The sequence below is a fragment of the Grus americana genome, chromosome 1, assembly GCF_028858705.1.
Source record: "Grus americana isolate bGruAme1 chromosome 1, bGruAme1.mat, whole genome shotgun sequence".
Taxonomy (NCBI): Eukaryota; Metazoa; Chordata; class Aves; order Gruiformes; family Gruidae; genus Grus; species Grus americana.
The window spans coordinates 43,903,951-43,920,683 of record NC_072852.1 but is presented as its reverse complement, the minus strand read 5'-3'; the positions used below and the strand labels follow the sequence as shown (position 1 = coordinate 43,920,683).

Sequence of the window (16,733 nt, the reverse complement as noted above, 5' to 3'; positions counted from 1 at the left end):
CACATATATATATGTATATATCTATTAGGTAGCTTGTGGGTGTATGCTGCTCAGAACTCTGTTTTGACACTATGCATTGTCAGCTTGTGGGCCCATGGGACACTTTCATTCCTGGACCTAACTGGGGAGAAGAGAAGCTCTGCTACCTGAGGGCTCCCCCAGGGCGGGAAGAGCAGGGTATCGCCAGCCGGCACCTTTAGCAGTGGGATGTGCCCTGGGAGCAGGATCTGAGGCATCAGACCATGGGTCAGGGTTGGGTCAGTGGGGTCCATGGGCTTCTTGCATACAAGTGGGATAGAGGAGTTTGTAAAATATGAATATTTAATTTGTTTCAAAGGCACTGAAACTAAACTTTTTTTCTTTGTTATCCTGCACACTTGTGGGTTGTTGGAAGAAATGGCAATGAAAAGCTACTCACCTGGGCATGAGTGTTCTTCCTTGAAGAGGCAGTTATATTGGAATAAGAGCTGACAGATGAGGTGGTATTCAAATCATCCGTGCTGAGGTTGTCAAGAGTGTCGCTGAGGCCACTACTAACTGAGCTGCTGTCATCCCAGCTGCAGAGAAAGGAGCACATCTACTTTATGTACTGCGTGTCAATAGGCAGAAAGCATCTCAAAATCAATAGATGCAATTACTTATTCTTCAAGAGGTTTACCAGAAAATTTTCAGTAATATTTCCTAATGTACAATGACTATTAGTTTTCAGCGTTCTTAATTAATTGTTCACTCACTGTCAAGCAGTTGCTTGTTCAATTAATGAAAGAACCAGGTGCCTTTAAAAAATTTAACATCAGGTCTAAGCAAGCACTCGTGTAAGTCATTAAAATAGGTTGTTTCATGCTTCATTGCAATCGCATTCAGTACACTGGCAGGGAAATCCATTAAACCTACCTGGTATTGCTAGCCAAAGCATTATTAATAGCTTGGAGAACACCTGATGGATTTCCGGGCTACAGAAAAATAAAAGGAGTATCTCTTCTGCAGCCTAATCAACTGTCAGCAGGAAGCCAGTATTTCCAAAAGTTTTATTTTCTTGTCTTCAGCCTTTGTCTAGTGGGTGCAATGTCATCAAAATGGGATCCCCTGACAACACAGTCACCAGAGTTGACAGAGAACACATTATACATCTATCAAGAAACACAGGCTGTCAACTCTTCTCCTTTGGGAGATTGAGGCAGAGGATGCAAATGAGAGAAAGGCTACTTTTATAGAAATGTCATTTACCTACTCTCACAAAAACCTTGCTTTTGTACGGAAGGGAGGTTGATCTGTGTTTCTCAGACCTTTCTCTACACAATTGCTTCTCCATGGTGTTGTTACATTATGACTCTTAGCTTATTGCCATATACAGCAGTATACTCCCAGTTTTGCTGCATCTCCACCTGTTAATCTTGTTTTGGATTATTCCCAGACCACAGAGCTTGAAAAATATTCACTGTATTACTTGCAGTGGGATTCATCTCCTATAGTTTTAGCTATATAAAAGTTAGGTATCTATCTCATTTAAGCTGCGTCTCTAGGTGCCCACTCTAACCAGCACAAAGCAGGCTCTTCTAGGAGGTAATTCATCCTGACTTAAAATGTCTCAGGTTTGTGGGATGAACTGTCCTCTGATGGTGCCTCTTTATGTCTTTGCTTCTCCCAGGGAGGAGATGGTTGATAAATCCTGTTCTAGACACATAACTTCTGAAAAGACAAAGCTAGGTGACAGGTTTATGTGTGCTGGTAAAGTTCAAAACACAAGAGAGACTACATAATATCCTTGTTTTGCTGTAGCCTACATCACGAGCTGCCTTTTACAAAAAATCTAAAATTCGACCCCACAGTTGAGATAAAGCTGAGTACTGTTGCTACTAGTCATTCAAAGCAAACAAGGAAAATACCTGTGAACCCTTATTTTACACGTGGTGTTTTGGGAGACTAAATTCACTTGCCCACTTGTTCATGGAAGGCTTTAGAAAGTGGTAAGAGCAGCGACAGTGAATTGCATGGTACAAAATGTGCGCTGACGCAACAGAAAGTTCAGTGCACTAGTCTCGTATCATAGCAACTGCAGCAAGCATTACCTTCGTTTCATGAAAGGTAGAAAATCACATTAGTAAGCCAGCTCAGTGACAAGATAAACATATTTCAGAGGGCAAGAGTTTATTACAATGCTGTGCTTTCCACTGTTGAGTACAATGACTACAAATAAATACGTCTTCTGCAACATTTCCAGGTAATATACAAACAAGTGATTTAATAATACAATTTAATATCTAAGCAATTATAGTATCTTATATCTCATACCTTATAAGCTGCCCACATTCATCTAAGAACCATCTCTGAAGCACAAGTCATTTATACTTTCTGTATTTTTCACTATCTAATGTGATACAGAATTTCACTGATGCTAAAAGCTATTATTCAAATGCTATGTACCACATGGAAATATACCTTGCATAACAGTGTTAAGACTGATAACCTTAAAGATGGATAAAAACGTAAATAATATTAAATGTGGTTAGGTTTTAGAAAAAATAATATGCCCTCATTAGAAGATACTTTAAAAAAAAAGGAAAAAACATCAGAATCCACATCCAAAATGAGATATATTGGGTACTTTTACAAGCAACATGAACTTGTAATGTACAACATTCATGTTAATTAATACTTGACCATCAGTTTCCTAAGTCTCTGTTTCTCCATGCTTGTTTGTTATTTTATTCTATTTAAATTTTTGGTACTCCTTCATTTCATGCTCATTTTTCTCTGTAGGAAGATTCACGTTTGGTAAATTCTGAAATTGTTCAGCTGATTCACAACATATAAAGATGTTCTTGACAGCTGAAATTTTCAGGCACAAATGACTGTGATCATGTTTCCTTTCTATTATGGCTTCTCTGTGGTGTTTCACACTCATCACACCTCACTCACCAGTGGGTTATTAGTAGGTTCTGGGAACACTCACAGCTGTCTTGTAAGATATATAGAAGATTATTTTGACACCTCCGCTACTGAGCTTTCAGACTCATCACTATATTTGCCTGGATTTTTTTCTCTTATAATAGGTGTTCAAGATGTTTTCTAAATTTGGGGGATTTTGCACCCCAAAATTTCTGCTGATATTCAGTATGCCTGTAAAAAGCAGGAATATCCAAAACCTGTTTCTTCCCTTATGGCATTTTTCTAAGGACTATTAGAGAAACCAATTCCTACTTCACACAACCTTTTGAAAATACATAGTAAAAATGGAAGACTCCAACAAAACAGACCATATCAGCCACCCTTTTGGCAATGAAAATTGTTGTCCTGTGCTTATTTGAGTGCATTGTCCAGAGTTCTTTTAACTTTATCATGCAGCTAAATCTTCTACCTTTCAGCACTTAACTATTTCCACTTTTCCAGCCCTCTTTCCTCATTTCTAGGTAGTATAGCTGTTATTAGATGAGTTAATATAATTTTTGGATAATGAAGATGCCTCATTCATAATTTGGAAAAATTACTGATGATTCATATTCATTTGCCCTTTAGACTAGCAAATGTATGACAAAAAAACAACAACAACAAAAAAAAAAAACCCCAACTAGTAAAATTAGATGTGCATCACCTTGAGATCGAAAACCCATTCTTGGGAGTCTGCAGCAAATTCTCACTGTAATTTTTGTTCTTGTTCCTCCTACCCCTCATCAAAACAATATTCATTGTCAAACTGTACCTAAGGGACTTAATGTAGGCTTTTAATATACTGGCTAAGATTCATCTTTCATTTTCATTTTCTCTTTCATTTACTTTTCCCCTTTTCATGCATCCTATAGAGTTTATGACAGGTCAGGTTATTACCACTGCTTATTAATGCCTGACTCCACTTCCCTTTTTAAAATCGCATTTTAGCTACTTATAACTTTGGCAAAATCTGCTTTTTTTCTTGTTGCGTGTCAGCCTCATGTCGATTTCTTTAAAAGAAAATGTCAGCAAATGCAGTTCAGCTATCTGGGAGACTGAGGTTAAGAGAAAAATGCTTTGACGAGTTCTGGCAACCTTTTCTTTGAGAAACCTCTGGATCCAAAGAGGAACTGGAGAAGAACCTTGAAATTCAGCAAGCTATAATCTTCACACTAAGAATGTGCATTTTGCTGTGTCATATCATAGAATCATAGAATGGTTTGGGTTGGAAGGGACCTCAAAGATCATCTAGTTCCAACCCCCCTGCTGCAGGCAGGGACACCCTCCACTAGACCAGGTTGCTCAAAGCCCCATCCAACCTGGCCTTGAACAATTCCAGGGAGGGGGCATCCACAGATTCTCTGGGCAACCTGTTCCAGTGCCTCACCACCCTCACAGTGAAGATTTTCTTCCTAACATCCAATCTAAATCTACCCTCCTTCAGCTTAAACCCATTACCCCTTGTCCTGTCACTACACTCCCTCATAAACAGTCCCTCACCATCTTTGCTGTAGGCCCCCTTCAGGTACTAGAAGGCCTCAATTAGGTCTCCCCGGCGCCTTCTCTTCTCCAGGCTGATCAATCCCAACTTTCTCATCCTGTCCTCATAGGAGAGGTGCTCCAGCCCTCTGATCAGCTTTGTGGCCCTCCTCTGGACTCTCTCCAACAGCTCCATGTCTCTCCTGTACTGGGGCACCCAGAGCTGGACGCAGTACTCTAGGTGGGGGTCTCACAAGAGCAGAGTAGAGGGGCAGGATCACCTCCCTCGACCTGCTGGTCACACTTGATGCAGCCCAGGACACGGTTGGCTTTCTGGGCTGCAAGTGCACACTGCCGGCTCATGTTGAGCTTCTCATCAGCCGACACCCCCAAGTCCTTCTCCTCGGGGCTGCTCTCAATCCATTCCTCGCCCAGCCTGTACTTGTGCTTGGGATTGCACCAACCCACGTGCAGGACCTTGCATTTGACCTTGTTGAGCTTCATGTGGTTCGCACGAGCCCACCTCTCCAGCCTGTCAAGGTCCCTCTGGATGGCATCCCTTTCCTCCAGCATGTCGACTGCACCACACAGCTCGGTGTCGTCGGCAAATTTTCTGAGGGTGCACTCAATCCCACTGTCTGTGTTGCCAACAAATATGTTAAACAGTGCCGGTCCCAGTACCAACCCCTGAGGAACACCACTTGTCACTGGTGTATCCTCTCAAACAATTTATAAATCTCTTCAAAATCACTGTTCGCATATGCCTGGTAGTTCCTCCTTACCTAGCAGCTCAGCTCAGCCTGCTGTGTGCTGCCTAGTTCTGCAGTCAAATCAGCAAATGGAGAGCAAGCAAACAGCCCAGCAGTCGCTACTCCCATTGTGAATGTACGTAACACAGTTTTTGATAACACAACCATATACTATTTTTCTCTAGAAATGCTTCATTAATTTAGTTCTTATAAGAGGCCTGCTCTAGGGATGAATCTGAATTTTGCATTAAAGCAAGCTGCCTTCTGTCATTTTTCAAAGAAGTTGAAAGACTTCTGTAACAAAAGGGTCTATATGAAGCATGATTGAAGCCCCTGGTACACCAGACTCTCTGCAACCTGCAAGATATTAGGTGATTGCTTTAACCAACGTTTTTAACAGGCCGGACACCAATAAAGAGCTTCTCATTTTCTTTAGAGCTTAGCATCTGACTTGCAAAGATGTAATGCATGCAAATGTGTGCTTTGAACCTACAGTTTGCTGCAGGGGTATCTTAAAATTTAGGTTACCAGCAACTCTAACTGCATGTCAAAAACCAGCAGCTACTTCTGGCCTTACTATTGCTTTACCTCAGCTTTCCATCTGTAAAATGGACACAATACCTGCACAAATGAGTTTGAAAATGCAGTGTCTGATAACTGTGGATACTCAGACACTACACTAAAAAGCACCATAAAAAAGCCCCTTTCTCTTTAGAAAAATGTTCAAATGGCACATGTTAAATAAAATAAGGGGTCACACATGATAAATAACAAGGAATACACAAAATGCTGAATAACTGCTTTAAAACGGAGCACCCTCAATCTACACATTACATAAAATAAGGACTCTAGAGATTGGGGGATGCTGTTGATCAAACCATGATTGCCTGAAAATTTATGTGCACAAAAAAAAAATCTGAATTAAGGTTACACGGGCATCCTTTTGTTACTTCTGAGTGCTTTTACAACCTCATTAAGTTCTTTTCACACAGCATGAGTAACATTCAGCTTTATCCACTTTATAATTCTGATAATTATTCCATCATTTCAGTCATACACAGGGATAAATCTGAGCAGGGAAGCTGTACTGCAGTAGGAATGCCCCTTCACCTTGGGGGCTAGAAAAAGTGTGCCCAACCATGTGATAAGCACCGATGGGTGGCTTCCCTCCCATCCCCTGATTAGATTTATGGCCACTGTGTTACAACTTTCATCCAGAAGCATACCTCATGCTCTTTGAGTTTGCCCAGGCTCTTCACAATAAAATTACCACTATTCTTTCTGCTTAGATCTGTGTTTTTCTTTGATGGAGTAGGTGTGCCTATAAGAATATTTGCACTAGCTAAAACCCATCCTCTAATTCTAGCTTGCATCTTTCAAATCTGAACAGTTCTTGCCCATTTTGAAGCAAGAAATAACACTTCTGCTGGAGAAGACTTCCACGTTGTCTCTAATTGCTGAAGGTGGCTATGAACGTTGCACTCATCCCAATGGTCCACAAATTGCTCCAAATGCTTCAAGCAAAGTTCCAACTCCTCAATCATATCAAATACTCCATGAAGTTCAGGAATCCACAACTTATCTACACAATTGGTTAGTCTCCACTATCTCCACTCTTTGTCTAGCTTTCATTAGTGTGCATTAGTACTGAAAAGATATCTCCATAATAATCATCTCATTGACCTTTCTACCGCATAGTTGTTCTAGAAATAGCAAGGTGTCTGAAGTCAACATCAGTATGTAGAGCTGAACAAAGATTATAAACGTATTCCCACAAGTGTTCCCTCAAATGGAAAGATAAATTGCACTCAGCTGTGCTCATTGCACTTTTGTGTTTGCTTTCCACAAGTATTTGGTTTTCTTTGCTTGAAAATAATCCGAGTTCGCACACTGAAGTATATGAACCAAATGAGGAATGTTTTATATGGGATAAGTCATTATTCACACAGCAGACAGGCAAGCAACAGAGCTCTAGGGCAAAGATGCAATGAAAGAAGCCAGATAATACTTGATCATACCCTACATAATGAAGACCTGAAGAAATATGCAACAAATTTTTCTAGATGTTTTGCGTGATGGCTGAAAATACAAAAGGCACTGCATTGGCAGAGCAACAAATCCTGAAGGTATATGACAAGAGGAAGTGGTATTAACAATCTGTGTTAGCTCCATGGATACCTCAAATATTCTTCTTTCACAGTACTTGATTCAGAAAATCAAAGTGGTCTCTAATTGCAGACAAGACATAGCAGAGCGCCCAACCACAATGATTGCTCCTTCCACCCTTCCTGTTTCTATTTTCAGCATTTTCCTACAAGCCCTTAAACTTGCCAGCTCAGTGAAGTCTACCATACTGATAAGCTGGGTCAATGCCTGGAATTTGTTTCAACATTGGCGTACTGCATTTTTGAGAGCACCTCCAGCCAAAGTGGCCTAAGCATGCAAATGGAAAAGCTTTTCACAAGCAGATCATCAGACATATGAAGGCAGCAAGACTCCGATCAATGTGCTGTCGGGTCTGATGGAAAATTATGGTTCCTTCAGTGCATCCCACCCTTGGCATAGTTTGACAAGTTGCTGGCACTTTTTCCTTTGGTTCATTACTGATTTTTGCAAGCAGAAGCAGAAACTACAGCTTGCAGAATACAGCTCTAGAAAATAAAAACAAAACCCTCCCTCTTAAAGCATTCATTTAATCAGAATAACTGTTCTGTCTAGGGAGGTTTGTAACTCTGAAGGAAAAATAGCACTTTATTTGTCACATGCTTTATAATGCACATGAAGGTCTTTAGACCACAGTAGTAGACCTATGATCCTTGCGTGTCTTGCTTAGGAGTGAGAAATCCTCAGTCACATTCTTGCCAGTGGAACTCACATATTCCCATGGATTGTGTATGGATTTGGGATTCAGGGAATCTGAACAAACACATTTAGCAAAAGAACCTTTACTAGCTTTTTATAGCAACTGAGCTTTCAAAATGTGACAACACTTCCAAACACTTCTAAATCGTTCATTACCATAGTGGGTACATACAGGGCAGTGCCCACATGTATTCCTGCTGTGGGGGGAATGGTCTTAGAGGACAAATAAGATAACTAAGACCATGACAAAAGAGTAACATTTGGGGCTAAATGGAAAGTTAACTCCTGAGCGTGTGTTTGGGGATCTACAGATCCATACTAAGAGCAGATCAAAGATGAACAGTGAGATACTATCCCTTCTTCTGGCTGCACACAGCTGGCTGTTTTATATTAATGAATCCCCAGATGATGCAGGTCTCCATGGCCCTTTCTTAGAGCCTCTGGATGTCTCTAGACAATTGTTCATAGAAACAGTAGAGGTATGAGAGACACAAGCAATTGTTTTGATTAGTATAGCCTGCTTCCATGTTTGCCAAATACGATGCTAGTACACTAGTCTACTGCAGCGGCTAGGACTGGGACACTCTCAGTTATACTGGTTAGCTATTTAAATTAGCCAATAGTGCCCTAAAAAAAGCAAAATCCCCAAATTTAGCCACCTATGGAGTGAGCAGCTACCTGGAGTGTAAGACAATTAATGTCAGTGATGCGCAAGGCATGTACGTTAAATGTGAGTTAGGAAATCAAAGGTTGGCATTTAATCCCCTAGGTAGTCAGCAGACAAAGGCAGGTTCATCCAAAGGGTAAGCAGGAAAGACTGAAGAGATATGAGTGAGGTAGAGGACTTAAACTAGATGCCCACAGTAGAAAGCTTGAACCTAGTACGACTTTTCTTACTCTACTCATACAAGTTAAGCCCTGCAAGAGGAAGATGGAACTCATTGACCATCAGTCTGTGCTTAAGCTAGTCCCACACACATAAAATCCATAAAACAGGGAACACAATGCATAAGTCAGCCTCCACAACACACTCCACGGAGGTGGACATTGCTTCTTTACAGCACAGCAGTAACGTGAATACTAACACGCCGTCCAGGCTGCTGCCATGAACCATCCTCTCTGACATCCGTATTTCAGGAAATGTTTCAGGACAGTAAGGCAGGATTCAGCTGAAATAAAGACTTTATAGCTACTCCCCTAATTGACTTTTGAGAACCGAAATGATCTCTTAGCTCATTAAGAAGAAAAGATAAGAAAATAATTGGACTGTTTTACTCAAAGTAACTCCTCACTAGAGTGCCAATATATCAGCTGGCAAACTTTCTCCTTCAAAGTTCAATTCATCATGAATTAATCCCTTTTAAATCTTTCACTGTGAGCTCAGCTGCTCATTATTCATAAAACAGCTATACTGACCCTTCACAGACAGATTCAAGATGGCACAGAGTTCATAAAATCAATACTTTGTTTCAGTCCGCAGACAGAGAGCGACAAAGCCCAGGCCCTGAATCAAACCAGAAACTTGCAGGGGCTATAAATTTCATAGCATCCTCATAGCTAAATGAAAACACAGCCAGTTGGACTCATACTTCACCACCTTTTCCTCAGCAAGTGTAATGCATTACCTGTCATACTCAAACAAGGCAACCACTGAAGCGTTAATCCTGAATTTCTTTGAGGTGACGGATAGAAAATCATGTCATGTACATTTCAAAATGGATGGATTCAGTATATTGTAAGGAAAATTGTTTACAATTAAAAGGATAGCAATGCATTTATGCATCTGCTTTCATGCAGTATCTCTTTGGGAGGATTTTTTATTTCACGTTTGAAATTTTTTTTACAAGAAATTCCAATTAGAAAATTATATCCTACTACAGAAATTACTTCTAGCCCAAGAGCACAATTAGAGCAAAATGCATTTTTGCAAGGTCAATGTATTTCCATATTTCTTCTTCCAAGCATTTAATAAGTGCTTTAAGAAATAATTTGGTTTTAGAGCCTGCAGGAAAAGAAATGAATTGATGGAAGATTTAAATTTCTTGTGATAATTGTACATACCTTGCAAAACCTGCATACCCACATCTCATGATCTGAATAAGCCTTTGCCAGAACCCCTTCTGGTTTCCACTTATTTCTGAATACAATGCTTAATCTGACATGATAGGGATGGCAGAAAGGCATTAACTAGCTCTAAATTCATAACAGAATGTATCAACAATCAGAAGAAGGAACTTTGCAAAATGGAATTTAGGCAAGTGTTATTTGAAGAAAATAATAAATATCCAACTAGAAAAGATATTTTGTTCCTGGAATGTACAGTTCTTTTTTTGCATGAGGCAGATAAACAGCATCCATTTTTAATTACATTTCAAACACTGTATGGAAAATAGTAATATATGGGCTGAAGCAAGATGTAAGGAAGTAATTCTATCAAGAACTGTTGACAACATCGTAACAAACCAAGGGAGAAAAGCTTTTGATGGAATTATCTTCCTGCTGCTGTTTGTTATGTTTTTAATACACTGTTTCGATACCAGAGATGTTTAAATTTTTCAAATGCAGATTCAGACAAGTTAATTAATATCAGTCGAATGGACATAAATAGACAAATTACAGTGCCTATACAGTTCTTCAGAAGATACAAAAGCAATATAAAAATCTATTCCTTGTTATCTCGTCACTTTAAGAAGTAAAAATGTCATTCTTCACTTTGTATATGGTCAATTCACATCCCCAAAAGTGAAGAGAGAAATGAGATCCTGCAAGCATAAAGAAACATCTCATGGGATCCACATTTGTATTTGTAGGAAAATCCTATTGAAACACTCTGAGATAAGCAGAATTTGTCATACACCTTTGCAAACTGCCATTCAGAGCTTCAGATGGGAGGAAGGTACCGAAAAATCAAAGCTCTTCACGCACCATTGTCTTTATAGAATATGAAGAAACCAAACAGATTGTCCTGATAATTGTTCAGAGGAGAACTCTTCCCAGTATGCCTGATGTCAAAGTCCTGATTTACTGGTAACCTCCTGTGCTGTGCATAGCCTCTCATGTCTAAGAATATTTGTTGCTAGAACTACCTGTCCTATTTTTGCTTATATGCAGAAGCAGGGATTTATTTTTCCTGCTTGAAACTGATTAAACTCAATCTGAAGAGAAAACCATACATAACTATGTTAGCAGAGTGATGAGAAGTAAATCTTGGTTCATTCTGGTCATGATACTTACCCTATAAATCTCCATGAAATAACCACATTTAAAACCAGCAGTTTTATACAGCTTCACTGTTGGGGTAAAGCAAGCTTTGGAGTTGGCTTTGGCTTGTGAGAGACATTTGTTACCCCACATTGTCCTCTAGACTAAAACAAAATTTTTATATCTCGTTTGTAATGTCATGCTTTTGATTTTTTTTTTTAAATCATCCTTCACAATTGTAAGCTGACAGTAACAACTTAGTGCCAGACACCTATCCTTGTCACCTCGTTGCAGCACTCCTTGATAACCTACCTACCAGTTGGCATAGGGTGGTCCCCGAGCTCGCGGCCCTGCACTGCCATCTGAGGAGCGAGGAGAGCCCCCCGGGAGTGGGATGCCTCCCACCAGGCGTGAGCACAGTCAGAAATGCAGCCCTTCTGAAAGTGTGGGATGAATTTTATCTGGGAAGCAACCGCAAGCAACAGGCCTCCTCCCGCACACCCTCGTTCAATGTAGTTTTTCCCTGCAGGCCTCAAGACAAGGTGCCGGTTTGTTGAGTTTAGCAACAAGTTGCGACTGTGGGAAAAGCTGCTAGTTTGATGCCTAAAGGGCTTCTTAATAAAAATCTTCACCCCTGAAACTCTTTGAGAGCTTGATCCACACAAATATTTTCAGATAACAGGATAAGCCTATTATCAGAAGCCTAATAGGCTTACTTGCTTGCAGTCAGCATCACAACAACATCTCTGACAAAGGACAAGTGAAGCAGAAGACAAAGCTGCTGCTTCTCCTGGTTTTGCTTGCCAGGACTGTCACTCACACTTCTTGTTTTTCACTGAGTAAAGACCCAGATTACTGCTTTAGCAGAAAGTAGAAGGAGAATTTCTCCTGCTTCTCCATGACCTGATTTTTAGCATCATTTAGTAAGGAATGAAGGCTTTAATGCTCACGCTCTCTGCACATCTGGCCTTCAGGCCCTTGCTCAATCACTCCTGCCTGGTCACAAACTGCTGGCTGACTTTAATCGAACTTTGTAGAAAACACAAAGGCTCAAAAAATTACAGTTCATAACTCTCATAAAAATACACAGCCGTATGAAGACAGAGGCAAAGAAGTCATCTCTCTGAGAGGAAATGTGCAATATGAATTAAATATACCAGACATACATGATTCTGTACACAAAACCAGACTGTTAAAAAAAAAAGTTCACCTAGCTTAAGCATATCTTTATTCTCTTTTTAATAAATAGTTTCATGGAGTATTTTTATTCAGTTTTGAGATCTGAAGTTTTCTCCCTGATTTCTAACTCCTTCTAGCCTTTGCCCTCATGAACTCAGGCTGCTGAGTTTAGAAAACATGGATTTCAGAACGAAACTTATTTGCAAACGTTTAGTCATCCTAGCATTTATTTGATATTTTTTTAATTCCCCAAATGTTTAAGATTTTCTTGTTCTGCATTAAAGAACTATTTGGGCATTTAGATTATTGACATTGGTTAGTTTTAGATAAATTTTGTTGAAGAGTTTTGCAGCAATTCTAAATGCTATTTAGTTGCACCTTATGTTACATCACCAGTTTTCACATGGTCATTAACAGCAATCATTGACTCATATATTTTGAGTCTGCTCAGAGATCACAACTGGGATTGATTCATTTCCATACGTATATATTTGTTATTCCATATGCCAGTGGTATACAATCTTTGCTGGTGCCATAATCTCTTGAAGTGTCCCTGTGCCATGTGTTTATCATCTTGCCAATGAGGGTAGGAGCTCCTGTATGGAACTATTACTTCGGGTTTCAACCTAATCCTTATCCAATTCTTAGGATTCTGGAGAAGAGAGGGTTATAGGAAGTGAATTGCAGGTCAGATAAATTGCTCAGGTTTCTGGACTGTGACAGGGCAAAATATCATTATAAAGCTAACTGGAAATTTTCAGTCAAATCTGACAGTATGCTCATTTTTTTATATAAATTGAAACACCTCACAATATTAAAAAAAAAATCACAATTTGCTTAAAAAATGAAATAACTGAAGAATTAATTTTTAAATTTCAGTCAATCCATACTGCCATTATCATATTAAAATCACAAATAATGCATTTCTTTGCAATGAGAATACAGATCTAATAGGACACTGCAAATATTCTTTTCCTGTCTTAGTTTTCAGATGTTTCAATTTGTTTTATTTAATATTTCAAATCATTACAGAAAACTCTACTTAATACTGGACAAAGCTACCTTTTTCTAATTTGAAGCATCTTCAATGAAATATTATACCATATGCTGGTCATATGAAAAAATGTATAGGTAATAAAATAAAAAAAGGATAACATAAAATGGATGCTTGAAATAAAACTTTAAAAAGATAATTTCTTAGTTCTTAAATCAAACATATTTCAATTTCTCTTGTGACAAATTTCACCCATAATTTAATGCAAAACCAGAGCCAAAATATGAGAGATTCCTTTAAAAAGAAACAGTAAATTTTGATCAAATCTCCAAAGAAATGCAACGAACAACAACAGCAACTAATTTTTATGCATCCTAAACTTCTCAGTATCCTTCCTAGTACAGTGACAGGTGTTTCCTGAAGGCAGTGCTGCATTCTGTTTTGTAAACAATTTCCTTCAAAAAAGAAGAACCCAAAGCCTTTAGAAAGCTGTAGTCCTTCTTCTGGATAACAGAATATTTCCCTTGGCTACTTTTAGCTCAAAGTTCAGAGAAACAGCACATTAAAAGCACCCTTTCAGCTGAAAAGGTGGCAGCACTAATGCACCTCACTAGGAGTTCTCTCTTTCCAATGGATGAAGTATCGAAATTACTACTATTGCAGATTGACTGAAAGAGAAAAACGGTGCTGATGAATTCAAGACACTCTTGACACAGCTTGTCAGCACGGTGTGGATGGCAGGTTTTAAAATGAGGACCCATTTCAGCCTCTGAGCGTCTTCAGCAGGAGAAAAACAACGCCTTATCTCCCTGGAGGCACATAAATAACTGCCCGAGTGGATTTACTCCCCTAACGTGTCAGGATCTATCAAATGCTTAAGGAATTTGGTTCTGGCTGTTTCTCAGGGATTCTGGGTGACCGGGAAGTGGCTGCAGTCGAAAGGGGCAGAAAGAGGATTTTGTGATGGGACCAAACAAGAAGCAGTGAATGATGATGACAAAAGCCCTCTGGCTGGTCCTCCCCAGCCCACCACAGCCATGGAATGGTAGCAGCAGCCCACCACGTATGCCCAGGAATGGTAGCAGCAGATACAGACAGTAAGGGGAGGAGACTTTGGCACTGGAGGAGCCGTGTCCATCTGCTAGGGCGTAAGTGCCAAGAGCACTACATTCTGCTGGAGACACAGTTATCTGCCGGGCACTGGGGTCAGGGTGCCTCCAGGCACTTTGCTGCATAGGACACCTCACCTCAGAGGCAGTTTAAACACCTCTCCAAAATGATGATAACATTGGGGCTGCAAACAAGACACACTTTAAGTGCAACTTATCCCTGCAACTGTCTGAATTTTTAATTAACTTTAGTAATACTCAAAGCAAGTTCGCTATTTATTGTTACCACCCAGAAAAACCCAACCCTAGGTGAGCTATGAAGGTGGGAAAGTGAATCTAAAATTACCAGGGGGAAAAAAAAAAGAAACAATGCATGCACACTGGTTTTTTTTCAATGTAGTTTTTCCATGTGAAAAAGAGAAAAAAATACTGTAACGGACAGGCATGAAGCCTGCAGTTCTGCTTGAAAGAGCACAGAAAGGACTAGAGTCCTTTTTACCACCTGCTAGGAGAACTAAGAATGAAAATACTCATCTGCAATGTTGCAGAAAGAATTAGGATGCAAGAAAGACATCAAAAGACCAGACAGCAAAAGACTGTGGAAATATAATGGATTGTAGTGGAGAAGGACACCAAGCTCAAATCCTGCATGAAAAAAGGATGGATGTTACCTACAAAGGTCAGAGCTCTAAACATTAGCAGGGAGCAGAGAATTTGGAGAACTGAATTGCTGCATCATCTCTACCCTAGACACATACAGCTGAGACAAAGGGCACTACAGACAGCAGCACAGGGTCTGCAGCAAAAATCCTGCCTCACAGTCCTAGCAGAGAAAGTATGTTGTCTTTACATTATTCAAGTACTTTGTGTACTTACTTTTCACCTGAAATTGCCCTGTTCTCTCCCATTTAACCTAAAATTCAGATAATCTTTGCTCTCTGACAGACCACATAAAATTATCAGAGGCAGCGGAAATTAAAGGGCAGAGGGTTATTGCAATAGCAAGAACAGGCTACGGCAGGCTGGAAACTCTAGTGTAAAGTTACTTCCTAAAATCCCCAATGCATATAATATGTACTGCTACTGATCACAGCTCTTCTACAACTAACCAATGTTTATTACACTTACTGCTTTTTTCCTTAAAAAAGTCTTCATTTCCATATCTAAATCCCCCCCCAATTTCAATTCCCAGGAAAGGTACAGGATTACTGGCATACATATAAATCACCAAATGTCCTAAAATGGTTTTGAGGGACTACAATTGGGGTAAAGCAATCGCTAACCTTATACTGGGTAACCATCAAGACTATTGTGCTAGAATATAACAGATAGGACCAATTATGAGAGGAGTAACTTTTATGTAAGTATTTAATTGCTAAGAAATAAACTAAGACTATCATTTTCCCTTGCAGCAGTGCAGAAAAAAACCCTGCAAAAAACACTGCTCCCTTTTTTTGACTACATTGCTTCCATCACTGCAAAGGGAAAGGAGGAGCAGTATCATGGATGCAATTCTTCATTCATCTTGCTACATTTTGTGACTTTTTCCAAAGGAACAGAAAAACAGAGAGAACAGAGTCAGAGGACCTCTGACCTTCCTCCACTTTTTGCAGACTCACTGGCTTAATAAAGATGCTTGCTCTCTTATCCTTTGTTCAAAGCTCTGATTTTCAATTTGCAGCTCTGATGTTGCCATTGCATCTAACAGAACTTCATGTTGTACTCAAGTAACCCCATTCTAATTGCCTGATTGTGAGATACTTAAATACAGATGATTGTTATAAATGTAACAGTTAAATGAGTTAAAGATTCACTTGTAATAAAACTGGAGATTGGAGAGAACACATACACGCTATTCGAAAGCAAAGTGGCCATCGGGTACTCTACGCTCAGCCGTGAAGCCCTGCGTGTGGCCTTCCCCTCCCTTGGTACCGCTTCTCGTTCCCTGCTGAGGGACCTCATCCATGTACCTGACTAAGCACGCACTGGCTTTTGGCCTCAGATTCATTCTTCAGAAACCTAGATATTGAGCCAAAACATCACTGGAATTAATGCTGGTAAAGAGTAAAAACAAGAGTCCCAAACCAAAGTCCAAGTCCGAAGCCAGATGCAGGAGTCGGCAAACAGACTCGTCCATGGCTTGACCAGCTCTTGGCAGCTGCTCCCTCGTACAGAAAAGAAAACGCAACTGTTCCAGGTATCTGCAGAAAACATCACAGGATTCCTGCTTGT

The 16,733-nt window shown here is 39.8% G+C and overlaps 1 protein-coding gene across 13 annotated transcripts in view; it reads right to left on the bottom strand.

Moving 5' to 3' along the window:
- NAV3 (neuron navigator 3) overlaps nt 1-16,733 on the bottom strand; it is a 273,105-nt gene that overhangs the window by 66,793 nt on the left and 189,579 nt on the right. For all 13 annotated transcript variants that reach the window (XM_054831177.1, XM_054831187.1, XM_054831197.1 and 10 more), the window contains one exon: nt 419-557. In XM_054831177.1, the coding sequence (XP_054687152.1) occupies nt 419-557 (139 nt within the window). The remainder of the gene's footprint in view (nt 1-418; nt 558-16,733) is intronic.